Genomic DNA, 16,834 nt, shown 5'->3' with positions numbered 1-16,834 from the left:
ACCCGGGTCTAATTTTCAGCACTCCTGTGGCAGCTCACAGCTATCTGTAAATCCAGTCCCAGGAGAGATGTGATGCCTTCTTCTGCCTTTTTGGACACCAGGCACACATGTGGTGCACCGAATAAAATACCAACACTCATGATGTAAACACACACACACACACACACACACACACACACACACACACACACACACACACAAATTTCCCCCTCCAAATTCCAGCACTTGGGAGATGAAGGCAAGAGTCATCTTTAGCTAAGTAGAGTCCAAGGCCAGCCTGGGCTGTGTGAGACCTTGTCACAAACAAACAAAGTCGGGAGTTTCAGATTAGGGTGCATACTCATTTTGTGTTCAAATGATTATTGTGCCTCTGTAAAGGGAGAGAACCCAGGATACAAAGAAGGAAATCCCAAGATTGCTGGACTCACAGTGGCTCAGGTTTCCAGTATCTTACAGATTCCACGAGTCTGTGCTTCCCTAGAGGGCTCTGCAAGGCCAACACCTCATAGCAGGGTGAGAAGAGCGAATGACACTTGCAGAGGCCTGCTGTCTACCATGCCCTGGACTGGCCCTGCTGTCTACCATGCCCTGGACTGGCGTGCTGTCTTCTTTGTGTCACTGCAAATGTCAGTCCAAGGACCACGGCTGTAGCTCAGTGGAAGAGTGCTTGCCTAAGAGGCATGAGGGTCAATGTTCGAGGACAACTTTGACTTGAGGTTGCTTTGACAAACACTGGTCCGGTTCATTTCCTCTGGGATTGTGCCTGTCTGTGACTAGCTGTTGTGTAGCTGGAGGCTATGGGAGGAAGCCCAGGCCTGGCCCAGTATTTACTTAACCATTTCTTTTTCTTTCTTTTTTCTTTTTATCCTTCTTTCTTCCTTCCTTCCTTCCTTTCTTCCTTCCTTCCTTTCTTTCTTTCTTTCTGTTTTTTGTTTGTTTGGTTGTTTTGTTTTGTTTTTGTTTTTGTTTTTTGAGACAAGGTTTCTCTATGATAGCCTTGGCTGTCCTAGACTCGCTTTGTAGACCAAGCTGGCCTTGAACTCACAGAGATCCGCCTGCCTCTGCCTCCCTAGTGCTGGCATTAAAGGCGTATGCCACCACTGCCCAGCAAAAATGTGTAGCCCTCTGCCTTCTTCAGCAAATCCTACTGGTGTGGGCCACCACAACCGGCCTTTCTTTTTGTTCTTGTTGTTGTTGCTTTTTTGTGAGACTTGTTTTTTTGTTTGTTTTTTGTTTTGCTTTGTTTTCTGTGTAGCCTTGGCTGTCCTGGACTCACTTTGTAGACCAGGCTGGCCTGGAACTCGCAGTGATCCTCCTGCCTCTGCCTCCTGGGGTGCTGGGATTAAAGGATCCAGCCATCATTTGCTCTTTCTAAGGCTCCCAGCATTCATGCCTGGCATGGAGTGGGTGTGCGCTAGGCACACCCGGAGTTCTCGGGCATCTCCAAGCCCCCTTCTTTCCCAGGGAGGTTTGTTTCTCTACCTAGAGCAAGTCTTTCTCAACAACAGGCACCTGCATCTCCTGGTGACTCACTGAAGCAGCCACCCTGGGCTGTTGACGGTGACAAAGTGGGAGGCAGAGGCACCTCTCTTTCTTGGATAGCTCCACAGGAAAGGCTGCCCTGGTAGAGAGAAGCAACCTCAGTGTTCTCTTCTTCACCACCACCTGAGCCAATTTCTTGGGAGTGAGTCCCTCCCCTCTCGTGTGTATGGTGGCAAGATCTCTTCCCTCAACCTCAGATCATCTGTTTTTGCAGCCAGAGAATCCAAAGGATGCAAAGATGCGGGCACAGCTGAGCCTCTGGGGTGGATCACTGTGTTTCCTATTTGACTCTTCCCACTTGGCTCCTCATTCACCAGCTCACCTCTCTCCATTCTCTCTGCACACACAACTGCAGGGAGTGATGGGGATTGAACCCAGGCCTCCAGACATGCTAAGCGTGCTGACACCACTGAGCTACACCTCCAGCCCAGGATTCTCTTTTGACTCTTTTGATTTGTGTCTTTTTATGCTACCCAGGGTCATCTGAAACTCAGTCTAAAGCGGTCCTCTGGTTACCATTTGCACTGGTATCTGGCAGTGGAGTTATGGGAATGTGCCACTGGGCCTAGCTAGGGATGTATTCCTCTTGAACTTTTATTCAAAATGTCAGCTGAGGCATGGAGGTACAGGACTTTAATTCTAGCACCTAGGAGGCACAGGCACATGGATCTTTGTGAATTTCAGGTCAGACTGGTCTAGAGAGTAAGTTCTATGCTGGTCAGGTTATATTGAGATTTGTTGTCTCAAAGACAAACAAATAAAAACAAACAAATGAACAAACAAACCCAAACAAACAAAAAAACCAAAAAATAAAACAATAAAAAAAATCCGTAATCCCAGCACTCAGGATGCAGAGACAGGCAGATTTCTGTGAGTTCGAGGCCAGCCTGGTCTACAAAGGATGGCTAAGGTTACAGAGAGAAACCCTTGAAACAAAACAAAACAACACAACAACTAAAACCAAGAAACAAATCCAAAACCAATTGAAATGTCATATAAAATAGATTTTATTCAGCTTCTCACTTCTACTCAAGCAAAACAAAACATCCTCCACTCAGAGCTGAAGAGTCCTCACAACCAACCATCCGCTGAACTGTCACTAGACATGGACTGTCTATTTTAAGAGAGACAGGGTCACATCTACCTAGCTGGCCTGCCCCACTCCTGTCCCTTTTGTTTTGTTGTGCGGTGCTTGTATATTTGAGACGGCACTGCTAAGTCAAGCCTTAAACTCACGATCTTCTTGTCTGTCTCCCGAGTGCTGGGATTATAGATTTGTGTCATCGCATTATGCTTCTCCTTCTCCCTCTCCCTCTCCCTCTCCCTCTCTCTCTGTGTGTGTGTGTCTCTCTCTCTCTGTTCTGTGTGTTTATAGGCCAAAAGTCCATGTGAGGTATTTTTCTCCATCACTCTGCACCCTATTTTTTGAGACAAGGTCACTTTTTGACTCTGAAGCCTGCTGATTCAGTTAGACTGGCTGGCCTGAGTACCCAACTCTGTCTTCCTAGGGATGGGAGTACAGATACATATGTGCTGCCATGCCCAGCTTTTATGTAGGCTCTGAGGCTCGAGTTCTCCTATTCACACAGCAAACACTTTATTGAAGGAAGCATCTCCTCAGCCCCATTTTCTTCACTCTTTACTTCTATCACAGTGCCAGACATAGATAAATACCTGATGAGTAGATGAATGAATAAATGAATGAATGAATGAAAGAAATTTGGGAAATCAGTAAAATCTGCATGGCAAGTACAGAATGAATCTATGGTAGCAGGAATATCTGTTATTTATTCATTCAGATCATCAATAGCACATGAAAAGACTTACCCAAAAAGAGCCCATTGCTCAACCACTATAATGACTTTTTTTTTTCTTAAATGTTACCAGGTGGTAGGAGGGTGTGGAACAACTGATTCCTCATTTCCTGCTGCTAGAGAGTAAGTTGCTAACAGCCAATTTGAAGAATTGTGTGACAATATTTACTAAAATGAAGCATATGCAAACCCAATGACCCAGCAGTTACACTTGGAGGTGTACACTCAGGAGAGATGGATGCTTATGCTCAACACACACACACACACACACACACACACACACACACACACACACACACACACACACCCCTATGACACAGGACTGGGGATATATAACTCATTTGATAGAATTTGACCTAGCATCTATAAGGCATGGTAAAAAGAAGTTCAGGGTCATCCTCAGCTACATAGGAAATTAGAGACCAGCCTGGGGTATCTGAGACAATGCCTCAAAACAAGACAATACAGCTAAGCAGGGCATGGTGGTGCATGCCTTTAATGTTGGCTTTTGGAGACAGAAGCAGGCTGATCCTTTGAGTTCAAGGCCAGCCTCTTCTACATATTGAGTGTCAGTCCATTCAGGGCTAAATAGTGAGACACTGTGTCAAAAAGCAAAAACAAAAACAAAAACCAAAGACACAGAAAAACTCTGTCTCAAAAAACAAAACAAACAAACAAAAAGGTAAGAATGGCCTGGGGGTGGGGGGCTGGAGAGCTGGCTCAGAGGTTAAGAGTACCGTCTGCTCTTCCAGAGGTCCTGAGTTCAATTCCCCGAACCACATGGTGGCTCACAACCATCTATAATGTGATCTAATGCCCTCTTCGGTCCTGAAGGTAGAGAACTGTGTATGTATTAATGAATAAATCTTTTTTAAAAAGAATGGCCTGGGAATCAACCAGCCTAGGTCCTGACAATGCTTTGTATCGTCATTTGCTGACAGGGGTGTAGATGCATGGGTCAGTACTCTTGATTAGAGTAGTCTGTAATGAGTTATGCTCTGATTTAAAAGGTGGATGTTACAAACATCCAAATGCCTTAACATCTGTTTAAAAAAAAAAAAAGCAACAATTTTAGTAACTATGTTCCCTCTATGGAAAGTAGCTTCAGCTGGGCGTGGTACCACAGGCCTTTAATCCCACTCCGGAGGCAAAGGCAGGTGGATCGCTATGAGTTAGAGGCCAGTCTGGTCTTCAAAGGAAGTCTAGGACAGCCAAGGCTACACAGAGAAACCGTGTCTTAAAAAACAAACAGACAACAACAACAACAACAAAAAAAAAAAAAAAAAAAAAAAAAAAAAAAAAGAAAGAAAGAAAGAAAGAAAGAAAAAGAAAAAAAAAAAAAGGTGGCTTTATTCATCAACCCTGGCCAGCAGTTTCGGCTTCCATGCACTTCCTTGTCCACTCCTGCAGTGATGGTCATCTTCATCCAGTACTACTTACTTCTTCTCTCAGATCATTTGGGTCTTTCTTCTTAGCAACAACCCATTCTTTTTTTAAAAAATATTTTATTTATTTATATTATGTATATGAGTGTTCTATCTGCATGTACACCTGCATGTCAGAAGAGGCCGTTAGAGGGTATAGATGGTTGTGAGCCACCATGTGGTTGCTGGGAATTGAACTCAGGACCTCTGGAAGAGCAGACAGTGCTCTTAACCACTGAGCCATCTCTCCAATCTCAACAAGCTGTTCTCAAACTGGTGCCCTTGAACTGACATGGTCTGTCCCAAGAACTTCCTGTCTCCCCTCAATCTCGCTCCCTTTATGTTTTCAACCCGCCCCTCCAAATCGGATCCAATTTTCAGTCTATAAGTAACTGAAGTTTCTGTTCTGAAGAAAGCTTCCTTCGGGTTCAGCCCCCCTCTATTGCCACCATTACCTTCCTTCTGTGTGCACACTTAGTGACTTTTCTTGTTTTGGTTTTTCAAGGCAGGGTTTCTCTGTGTAGCCCTGGCTATCCTGGTAGACCAGGCTGGCCTCGAACTCAGAGATCTGCCTGCCTCTGCCTCCCACTTACTGGCTTTTAAAACTCACAGGGGATGAGGATTCGATCAGTCCTGATGGGACTTGATGTGCTGCGATGGATTGGGGGGGGGCGGAGATAGGGAGAAAAGAGAGGGAGGGTGGGACCGGGAGGAGAGGAGGGAGGGGGCTACGATCCTTGAAAAGTGAATAAAACAACAAACCCTCACAGCTGTGGCCACTTCACTGAAAGCCCAGACAAATGAATTTTCAGCTGTGAGGTCCAGCGACCGTTGTTTTAGGCCTTGTATACAGACTCCTCTGGTACCTTTGATGTGGCCCATTTCCCTCACCTTGAAAACCTATCACCCCTCTACTTCCATGGTATGGGAAGCTCCAAGCTCTCTCCTCATCTTTTGCTAATTCTTTTTTTCCTCTGTCTCTCCCATAAGTTATTGCTCTTTACTTTCACATCTCTATTCCTTCCTTTTCTCTCTTCCTCTCTTTTCGCCACGCTGAGGTCAAACCAGAACCTTGTGGATGCAAAGCAGGTGCTCTGGAACAGGGCCATCCCACCCTACCCCCTTCTCAGTGTTGTCAAGGCTCCACCTTTGTCCTCTTATTCCACATAGGTCGCTGATGGTCTCACAGTGTCAATGCTGACTGAGGTCAGACCATGAAGCAAACTCTCTGGACAAACAAATCTGGACTTTTGAAGGGCACTTCAATCCCGCTCTTTAACCTTCTTATCCTAGCTCACATGGTTGCACTTCCCTCATTCACCAGAGTTCCCAAACTACAAATCCTTGTTAGTTCTCAGCCTCAGCACTAGTGATATTTTGAGCCAGGAAATGCACTGTTGTGGGAGGCTGTCGTGGCTAACGGAGGAGCTGAACAGCATCTTGGATTGCTATCAACTAGGTGTTAATATTGACAATCATGTTTTTGTTTTGTTTTTTTCTTTAAGCTTTATGAGACAGGGTTTCTTTGTGTAGCCCTTGGCTGTCCTGGACTCACTCTGTAGACTATGCTGGCCTCGAACTCACAGCGATCCGCCTGCCTCTGTCTCCTGAGGGCTGGGATTAAAGGTGTGCACCACCACAGCCTGACTCCATAAGATGACTCTTTACATCGACGTATCCTCTTATAAGGACAGGGATTAAAATCTACTAGGGGAGCTGGGCCATAAAAGATTTTTTTTACTAGGGTTGAAAGTCGCTAGATTAAAGGCATGCATCTAGATATCACTGCAACTTGGACATGTTTCTACCTCTCTGGGCTTTGGCTTATTTTCAACAACAACAACAATAATTTTTTTTTTTTTTTTTTTTTGAGGCAGGGTTTCTCTGTTTTAGCTCTGGCAGTCCTGGAACTTACTCTGTAGACCAGGCTGGCCCCAAACTCAGAGATCCACCTGCCTCTGCCTCCCAAGTGCTGGTATTAAAGGTGAGTGCTACCACTGCCCAGCTTGGTTTACTTTCTGTTAGATGAAACTTAAATGTTTCAAGTAATGTTACAAGTAAACCTCATGGTCTGTTCCATAGTGTATCATGAAAACTTTGCTGCATCTTTTTATATCCAATTAAATTCCTGCACCTTCCAGTTTGTCCCCGAGGACTGCCTTTGTCTACATCTTTCCTATTACAGCCTGGTTTCTACATCAGGCCATTGGGTTTGTGTCCAGCCGATTCCCTCTGCCGTCACTTCACAGGGCACACTAGGCCTCCGTGCCAGCCCTGTTTCCACTCTCCTATTGACAGTTCCAGGTTAGCTACCTTGAGATGACGGGCATTCAGTTATAAGGCATGAGTCTCTTGCCCCAGTGTGCTAACTGCCCTGGTCATGCTGCCTGGAATAAGCCCTCACGCTCATCTGACTTTCTTTCTTTCTTTCTTTTTTTTGAGGCAGGGTTTCTCTGTCAGCCTTGGCTGTCCTGGACTCACTTTGTAGACCAGGCTGGCCTCGAACTCACAACAATCCGCCTGCCTCTGCCTCTCCAGTGCTGGGATTAAAGGTGTGCGTCACCATGCCTGGCTTCATCTGACTTTCATTGCCTATAGCTTTACTTAAGTTCTAGCTGGAGCCATCTTCCCTCCGCGGCTCAGTGCTCCTCCAGGTTCTGTGGAACCACATCAAGTCTCTCCTCCTGTTCATTCTCATCTGTGCACATCTTTGCTTCCAAGTCTGTCTCTGACGAGCTGTGTGAGGGAAAGACTGGATTTTTTGTTTTTTGTTTTTTTTTTTTTGGTTTTTTGTTTTTCGAGACAGGATTTCTTTGTGTAATTGCCCTGGCTGTCCTGGAACTCTCTTTGTAGACCACCAGCCTGGCCTTGAACTTACAGAGATCCATCTGCCTCTGCCTCCTAAGTGCTGGTATTAAAGGCGTGCAGCACCATTCCAGGCTTCTATCTTTATTATATATGTGATGCCTAGCATGTTCCCCAACACACGGAAGCTATCTGGAAAATATTTATTGAGGGAATGAACAGATACAGCGCCGTCACTGACTTCTGTTAGGCTTAGAGACATAGTTTAGAAGTGCTTATGAAATAGTTCATAAATCTACTGTCTCCTGCCCAGATACAGTTGTCTCCTCAAGGAACACTGCTGAAATGTTTCTACTGAATCACTGCGTTCTCTGCCAACCAGAGGTCCTTTTTTTCTCTCACTCTGACCATGGTGGGCTTCCAAGTACCCTAATTCAGAACTCTTCTACCAGTAAACATCGGTATCTAACTTGTTAGATTATTGTAGCCTCTGGATTAACCAGCCATCCTATGAACACAACTGGCCTCCGCTTTTACATTTCAGAATCTTGGACTGAACTAAGCACATAGTAAACGTATAGTAAGGGTGGGGGATTGCTGACCTTGTAAACGACTTTTTCCTGCCAGGATTTCCTCAACACTATCACAAGGCATTTATTTATTTATTTATTTATTTATTTATTTATTTATTTGTTATTTATAGACAGGGTTTCTCAGTGTGGCCTTGGCTGTCCTGGAACTCATTCTGTAGACAGGCTGATTTCGAACTCACAGAGATCTGCCTGCCTCTGCCTCCCAAGTGCTGGGATTAAAGGAGTCTGCCAACCCTGATTGTCCTATTTATTTATTTTTTTAATTTGGAATTTTATGCTTTCTTTCTTTTCTTTCTTTTTTTCTTTCTTTTTGACTGCATGTACGTCTGTGAGAGGGTATTAGAAACCCTGGAGCTGGAGTTACAGACAGGTTTGGGCTGCCATGTGGGTGCTGGGAATTGAACCCGGGTACCCTGGAAGAGCAGCCAATGCTCTTAGCTGCTGATCCATCTCTCCAAGCCCCCAGTCACCTGACATTTCTATCCGGGCGTGATTCAAAGTGTACAGTGGATGTATGTAAGTTACACCTCAATCTGTGCCCTTATATATATGTGAGACCTACGCATGTGCAGATTTTGGTGTCTGCACTGGCTGTGGATTCAGTCCCCGAGTATTTAGGGATGACTGTATATGTTAAACCTTACTGATGCAAGGACATATCTGCTGTCTATCTACATCAGCGTGCACAACCAACTGCATGTTTTCTTGCTACTGATTATCACACCCAAGCATCCTCAAGAGATCACCAGAAATCCCGGAGGCCTCTGCCCAGGATGCAACTTCACTGGACCAACACATTTGCACCTTTCTTCACCTAGCCCAGGGAGTACCACCAGGCACCACGCAGTTTAGTTAGTCTTGCGCCGTTTCTTCCTCCTCCAAGGACACTAAGGTCTTGTCAGGCACAAATTACATACAAAATGGGCCAGTAGAGTCCATGCCTGCGAAGTCTCTTGTCCGGCTCAGTTCCATGAAGTTTCAGTTTGTTAAGTATATGCATCTGGAAGGATTCGTGGTATAGGTAGACATTCAGGGCTCTTCCTAGTTTTCAGGAAGGTGTAGGGCAGCTGTAAAAGTGGGGAAAAAGGAAAGCGGCTTCTAGAAGGTTGATTCAGTTGTGTCAGCCCACCAGAGCAAACCTGCCAGGGAGCCTGGGAAACCGGGCAGAACAGCTGCCATCCAAAAAGCCCCCAGCGGCCCAGTGCCCTGAACCCTAGAGACGTACTGAAGGACCCTGGTGAGGCGGGAAACTTAGTGGCCTGAGAACCGTCGTAGGCTGGCCACAAACCTAGCTCCCTCAGGGCCGGGATTAGCCTGGTCCTGAGCGGCGGAGCGGGAGCGGCGGTGGAATCAGGAAATTCCTTTTTCACTGTGGGCCTTTCCCACCCCTTTCCAGGATGTCGACTTGTCCCGACACAGGTTCCCCCAGAAAGAGAAAACGAAATACGCCTCGGGTTTCCCCACGCCGGGCCGGGGTTCGTAGCTCGCAAGGGGCCGCAGGAACACCGATGCACCGGAGTTCTGGGCCTTCCCGTCGGCAGGGAATGGGGGCCAATCCTCGGCGACTCCCCGGGCTCCCGAGCACAGTGCCGGTTAGTCCCTGAGCTCTGGGAGGCGTCCCCAGGCTCCACTCCGGTTCAGCTTAAGGTGGTGTCACATGAGCTACAGGGGAGTGGGAACTCAGGGAGTGGGTGGTGGCGTGCGCGCCCGGAGGGGGCCGCCCAGTCCACCTATATGCATAGAGACCCGCCTGACGGATGCCAGGAATTCCCAATGAGAGGCGCTGGGGGGAAGTTTGGGCAACTCGGCCTGGCCAATGGAGAACCTCGGGAGGGCTCTGCCCCTTCTCCCCGCCCCCGCCCGCCTCGGCTCCCGCAGCTCGAGTGTTCGCTGAGCGCAGTGTGCGTGGAGATTAGGTCGGAGCGCTCGCCCCAGGAAGGTAGTCCGCAAGCTCCAGCCGCCGCCGTCAGCAGCAGCCTCTGAGAGCAGAGCCGCGGCGGAAGCGGGCGCAGGGGAGCGAGCCCAGCCCCGCCAGCCCAGCCCAACCCAGCCCTGCCGACTCCCTCCCCACACCGGGGCAGCAGCCGCCGTCGCCTGGAGAGAAGGTGGAGGAAGAAATCCAGCCCCTAGCACGCGCTCACCATCATGGACCATTATGATTCCCAGCAGAACAACGACTACATGCAACCCGAAGAGGACTGGGATCGGGACCTGCTGCTGGATCCGGCCTGGGAAAAGCAGCAGAGAAAGGTTAGCGGCTACCCCCACCCACCGCAGCCCCTAGCCCTGATCGGTTCCGCTCGCCGAACTCCTGGGCTCTCGGCTGAGAACCAGTTCCCCGCGCGCAGGAGCGGAGGCGGGGACGTCGTGGCCACTGCGAGGTGGGGTATTGGGTTACAGGCACCGGGCGGAAGAGGGGAGCACCCTTGCCCCAGAGCCTGCGAACTGCGAGCCGCAACGCGGGGAGGTGGCGCCGCCAGCGGTCAGGTCGCCTCGGGGCGGGTGGTCTCGGCCAACCCGCTGCTGCCGAAACCATCCCCGCGTGGGCAGGGCGCGGGGGCGGTGCTCCAGAAGCTGAGGCTGAGACTTCAGCTCCATGGCTGCTTACTCGGGATCGATTTCCCCCTTCCTTCTCTTTTTCCTGGCGCCTCCATATGGCGTGCGGTGGCAGCGCGCTTCCTGGGCCGCCGGTGGGGCTCTGTACCGTAGGGGCTAGCTGCCCAGGACTCTGTGCCCCTAGCCGGGTCAGCCGACCTTAGACGGAGCGGGTGCGGGAGGGTTTGGCGGCCGCCTCGGGATCTACCTGGAAGTGGACGTGCGGGTGTGCCGCTGGGGCCGAGAAAATCGGGGGGCTCCCCAGGGCCTTGTGAGGGCGGGGTCAGAACGGTGAACCGTTTGATTGCTTAACTCTGTAAACTGGTGGCTGCAAGCCTTGCATCTGCGTTCTGCCTGGTCGACTCTTTTCTTAGTGAAACGCGAGTTTGGGAAGCCTGGCTCTAGTTGGGCTCCCGGGCGAGGGACGGTCTCAGGAGATAATTTAGGATTGTTCTTTGAGGACCCCTGCCTACCCACGGCGCTGTATCCTAGACACCATCAGGAAGGTTCAGGATCTGCTGCCTGGGCTGGTCTGGGGACATGGCTGTGGGACCTGAGCGTAATGGCTAGTGGCAGGAAGAGGTCAGAAACCACTCTTGTTTGGGGGGCGGGGATTAACCCTGTCGCGGCTTCCTGCCTGCGCTGTGAGCCCTTTCCCTAGACGGCCACCTACCCTGACCCCCACCTCCCATTCCCGACCAGTCCTTCCCCATTTCATATCCCCTTTACCCCTGCCCCCCCGTCATGATCTGGGAAGGGGGGGGGGCAGGATGGCGCGTCCCTCTGGATAGTGCGGTTAGGGCTGGGCTTGAGGGAGAATGCTCATGTCCAAAAATGGTAACATTCATTCCCTTTTTTAAACTTAAAAGGGGGGGAGTTTAGAGCCGACTGAAGTTTTTTTTTTTTTTTTTTTTTTTTTCAACTGAAGGCATCCTGTATTAGCTCACTCAGGAATCCTAAGCTCTGAAACGATGCCCTTTTACTCACTTCATCAGACAAGCAGAGGTAATTTAAAACACACCACAATGGGCTTCCTTAAACTGGCGACCTGGGGCCCTGCCCCTGTCTCTTACAGCAACAGTGACTTAAGAGAGTCCCTGGGCTTTGAAATGACTTCTTTGTAATGTATTGGTAGCTTAAAGACACCGCCCTCTTCCTGTCAGCCCCCCTTCCCCTCCTCTGGGAGGGCTGAGGGTCTTTCCCCCTTAACTCACTGAGTTTATTTCCTGGGACTGTTGGTTGAAGAGAAGACCGAGTGAGCAATTTGGAGATTTCCAGAGAGAAAAAGGGATCTTCCTTCTTCCTTTGCTCCTTTTTCTTTAAAAAAAAAAAAAAAAAAAAAGTCTTAAAGTGACTTTAAAACTGTGCATTGATGTTTTGCCTGCATGTATGTCTACTTGAGTGTGTTAGATCCCCCGGAACTGTCATGTGGGTGCTGGGAAGTGAACCCTGGTTCTCAGAGCCATCTCTCAAGCTGTCAAAAAAAAAAAAAAGGTTCAGAATGGTACCTCTTAAGCTGGCCAGGAGAGGTGGGGTGAGAACGGTGGAAATCTTGGGACCTTCCAGGAGTCCAACTTTGTGCTGGAAGGGACAGGAGTGATACAGCTGTTGAAGAGCCAGGCTGAGTAAGAGCTGCGGGACTCCAGACGCTGAGCCTGGGTCTGTATGCTCACAAGGTATTAAAGATTGAATGGCCGAATGAACGTATTCAGTATAACTGGAGGGAAAAAATCGATAGCTTCCCAAAATACTGACCTGGTAGGAACAAACCACCTGGGGAATTCGGTCATCTCCAGACATATGTAGGCTGATGTTGGCTCGTGTGTGGTAGCATGGTACGCATTTTGCCTCCATCCCAGCAGCTCTGTGAGCTAGACACATGTGAGGACGGTAAGAGAGAAGTAGCCTGGCCTGAGGGCTGGTGTGCGGGGGACTGGAAGGCAGCTGAAGGAAGGATGGAAGGCCAAGGCTGGCATCCCAAGTTTTGGTATCAAGGAATCCACGTTAGTTAGGTTGATAGGAGGAGCCCTGTGCTTCTGACTTGGAAAAACCTAGTTCAGGGTTGTGGTCCTGGCCACTCATTCATTCTCTGTGTTGCCTTTTTGTGAGCGTCAGTTTCCTCACCTGCAGGATTTCAGCCACGCCTAGTTCTTAGCTGAATGACGGCGGGGATCTACAGAGGGGGCATTTCTTAAAGGCCTAAAACGTACCTTGTAGGTTTTGTATTCTTTGTGCCAACTGGGAATGGGCAGAGTATTCTACAGGGCCACTTCCTACAAGTGAGCAGGGCTGAAGGAGGGAGGGGGGAACTGAGGCTGTGTGCTGCCCTTGTGTGCAGCCTGCCCTGCCTTTTGCCCTGGTGCGGCATGAATGCTAGAGAGACTGTGGGCAACCCTTTTACTCCTCTCATCTTTGTGTGCGTGTAAATATGCCTGTGTGGTGGCTGGAGATTGATGTCTGGTGTCTTTCTGGGTCACTCCCCACTTTGTCTATTAAGATAGAGTCTCTCTATGTCCTGTCCTGTCCTGTCTGGCTTGGAACTTGGCAACGTAGAACAGGCTGGCCTTGAACTCGAAGAGCTACCACATGCCTCTGCTTCCATACCTGGCCAACTCCACTTTATTTGTGAAAACAGGGGTCTCACTGAACCCGGAGTTCCTGACTCAGCTAGTCAGCTGGCCAGCACACTCCAGGGATGTGCCCATCTCTCTGCCCTTGCTAGTGCTGGGCTTATAGGCATATGCCACTATACCCAACATCTTATATGGGTGCTAGAGATTGAATTTAGGTACTCAGTGCTTGTGCAGAGAGCCCCTAGGTGGCTGAACCATCTCCCCAGCCCCGAGCTCTGTCTACTTCCACAAATGCATTGTGAGTACTGACTGAGCCTGGCTGAGTTCTAGGTATTGGAAGTGGGACACAGAGTAAGAGAGCAGTTCTCTGTTTTTTCCCTTATCTGTGAACCTGATGGCTTTCTGCCCTAACCGCCACTCCCAAGCTCTTACCCGTTCCTGTGGAATGAAGTGGTAGGAACTTACTCCTTGGTGGAGGTGGATGTAGGTAGAAGCCCCAGAGGGCAGGAGGCATGACTCAAGGAGCCAACGGGGTAGGGTGGCAGTGCTTATCCCTTCTCCACAGAATGCTTCCACAGAATGCTTTGGGGCAGAGTTCTTGGGGCTGGTCCCTATACCTCCAAGGGTAAAGTGAAGCTGTGGCACAAAACCTGTGGACTACAGGAAGTGCAGCTCGGTTCGACTTCCTGACTTCCAGGCTCAGGTCTGAAGTCTTTTTTTTTCTCTTTCCCATGACACTCTTTTCTGTGCTGACAAAAGGCCTCTCGTTGGGTGTTCCCTCTCGGAGATCTTGCCACACCCTTCAGTGTATGTGCACAGGTGTCAGGCAGGCTAAAGAGAATATTGACTTAGAATCAGGTCCTGGATCTAGCCTCTCTCACTGTGACCTTGGGCCATGTCCTTTCAGTCTCAGCTTGGGCTCCATATTTGCAAAAACTATTGGATACAGGATTTTTTTTTCCTTCTTAAATTTTATGTGCATTGGTGTTTTGCCCGTATGTCTCTGTGAGGGTGTCAGATGCCCTGAACCCAGAATTCCAGACAGTTGTAAGCTGCTATGTGGGTGCTGGGAGGTGAACTGTGGACCTTTGGAAAAGTAGCCTCTCAGCCTCTGAGCCATCTCTCCAGCCCCCTAGCTGATGAGGTTTTGACTTGAGATAATAAGGCTTCTGCTGTTGAACTATATTCTCCTCTTCTCTCTGAGGTCTTGGAGGTTCTGGGTGACTGTGTATTCCCACAGGTGTCAGCCCTGGGGGCTTTTCACAGTGACACACTTAATCAATATTTATTGAGTAGCTGTTGGCAGGTGAATGGAAGTGGCTGTGGAGCAGATGCAGATCCGGATTCTGCACCGGTGCTAGGCTGGGGCTCAGGAAGGTAGGCTACCCAGCTTCATTCGCCTTGGTTTCTGGGCTGCCGGCCCATTTCTTGGGAGCTTACCTGTGATTCCCAGAGGGAGTGGACGGGCTTACCTGGGGAGGACTAAACATCCCAAAACCAGGGTGGAGCCTGGTGGGAAGTGAAACTAGGAAGAACAAAGAATTGGCTCTTGCATCCTCAGGTTTGTCATTGTCGTCTGCCCTCTTGACTGCTGTGCTGTGACAGTGTCGGTGGGGACAGGCACTGAGGTTCCCCTGTTTTTTCCTGAATTTCTGATGCCACGCGCAGCAATAGGACTAAGTGAGGACGTAGATTCTTTGTGTTCTAGATAAAGACCCAATCCTAGGCCTGCATCCTGGCTCCAGCTTCTGCAGATAAATGTGGCTCTGGGTGTGCTAGGGCGGGGTGTGTCTAAATGTTGGCTCCCTCATTGCCTAGCTGTGGTATCTTGGGTCTACACAGTGGTTTCTAGGCCAGCTTGGTTTACTTAAGGAGATCCTGTCTCAAAGCCCCCTCCCATTAAAAAAAAAAACCAAAAAACAAACAAACAAAAAACAACCCAACCAAAAACACCAACCAGAAAGAAAGTACTTAAAACTTGCGTTATTGTGTTACAGTGCAAGAAGTGACACACAAAGAGTACGCGTCCTTTAGGAGCCATTTAGTCCAGGGATTTGCCTGCCCTCCCAGCAACTCCCCCAAGCTCACTTTACCCGAGGACTTGACGGAGCTCCTTTCCCTCCCAACCCTGCTCCACATGGTTAGGCTGGGAGCTGGTGCCTCCCTGGTTCATCAATGGACAAAACCTGAAGGAGAGGTGGGGGAGAGAGAGGTTGGGCCATCAGACCACAGATGCCAGCTGGCCCCAGACCAGGCAGGTGTGAGAAGGCCTGGCTTGTGGCCCAAGGACCAGATTTTCCAAGGTGAGGGACACTAAAAGTGGGTCTGCAGGAAGAAGAAGGCTGACAGGCCTGAAGGGTCCGTGGTCAGTGTTCTCTGGAGAAGTCTCTCTTCTCTGAGGCTGGCTTCAGGAGGTGCTCCAAGACTGCTCCCACTACCCTCTCTAAAAAGGCCCAGACCTGGACACCTTGATGGCCACAGACCAAAAATTGGGCTTAAGGGCTTGTCATACGATCTATGTTACTTTCTGTGGTTCTAGACCTGGGGTGCGCGAGCCCTAGCCTGAGATAACCTTGTCCTGGATGTACTGCTGTGTGTGACCCCTGGGACCAGTTACAGGGTGTTAACTGGAAACCCTGCATGTCCTGTCTCATGGGTCATGACCACCACAGTTTAGGTGGAGAGGAGACTAGACAGACCCACCATACCACTAGGCCGTGTCAGTAACAGCTGATGGAGCGAGTGGACAACAGAGCTTGTGGCTGTGGTGCGGCTTGGGTGGAGAGGGTGTCATGTATGTTTGAGTAAAGGACTATAAAGAAAAGTTTCTTCTGGGAATCTGAGTGTCCCTCTGGCAGCTGTACTGCTGCAGGCTTCAGAAAGGCCTGAGAAGGCAGAGCGAGCCTCCTGAGAATCAGGTGCTGGGGGACCCCCTCTCATTGTTCTTCCTCACTGAGCACCCCTCTGCTTCATCCCGCCTTCACCTCCCTTCCACTTCTCTCCCCACCCCCTTTTTGGCAGGGGTGAGGTGGGGGAGCAGGGTCTCAGATAGCCCAGGCTGGCGAATTTTCTGTGTATCTGAGATTGACCTCCTGCCTCTGCGTCCTAAATGCTGGGAGTACAGACATCGATCAGCACACACTGTGGTGCCGGGGATTGAACTTAGTTTCATGCACAGTGGGCAGGCATTCTACCAACTACATACACCCCTGGACCTTCACTTTCTGAGAGTGATGGCTAAGCCAGGCTGTCCAAGCAGGCCACTGGTCAGGCTCTCAAAGCCCACACCTTTTTAGGTACAGTTGAGGTCATCCCAGCCAGTCGGTCCCAGTGATCCACAGCTTGACATGCCAGCTTTACTGGCCCTGCCTTTTCTCCTTTTGAGATGCCCAGTGGCTCCCCATCTCTACTAGAGCAATTCTGTGAGCTGGGCCCATTTACTCAGCAAGAACCCTGGCAGGGCCAGGTGCAGGGTGTATGCCTTTAAT

At 49.5% G+C, this 16,834-nt stretch overlaps 1 protein-coding gene across 3 annotated transcripts in view; it reads left to right on the top strand.

Moving 5' to 3' along the window:
* Positions 1-9,719: 9,719 nt before the first annotated feature.
* Actn1 (actinin alpha 1) overlaps positions 9,720-16,834 on the top strand; it is a 97,849-nt gene continuing 90,734 nt past the window's right edge. The window contains exon 1 of one of the 3 annotated variants that reach the window (XM_051148329.1): positions 9,720-10,428. In XM_051148329.1, the coding sequence (XP_051004286.1) occupies positions 10,324-10,428 (105 nt within the window). In that variant the 5' untranslated portion in view covers positions 9,720-10,323. The remainder of the gene's footprint in view (positions 10,429-16,834) is intronic. The other 2 variants (XM_051148339.1, XM_051148334.1) reach the window with 2 other exon arrangements.

The sequence above is a fragment of the Acomys russatus genome, chromosome 1 (genome assembly GCF_903995435.1).
Source record: "Acomys russatus chromosome 1, mAcoRus1.1, whole genome shotgun sequence".
Taxonomy (NCBI): Eukaryota; Metazoa; Chordata; class Mammalia; order Rodentia; family Muridae; genus Acomys; species Acomys russatus.
The sequence above is the reverse complement of the archived record's forward strand: the minus strand, read 5'-3'. Positions and strand labels throughout refer to the sequence as shown.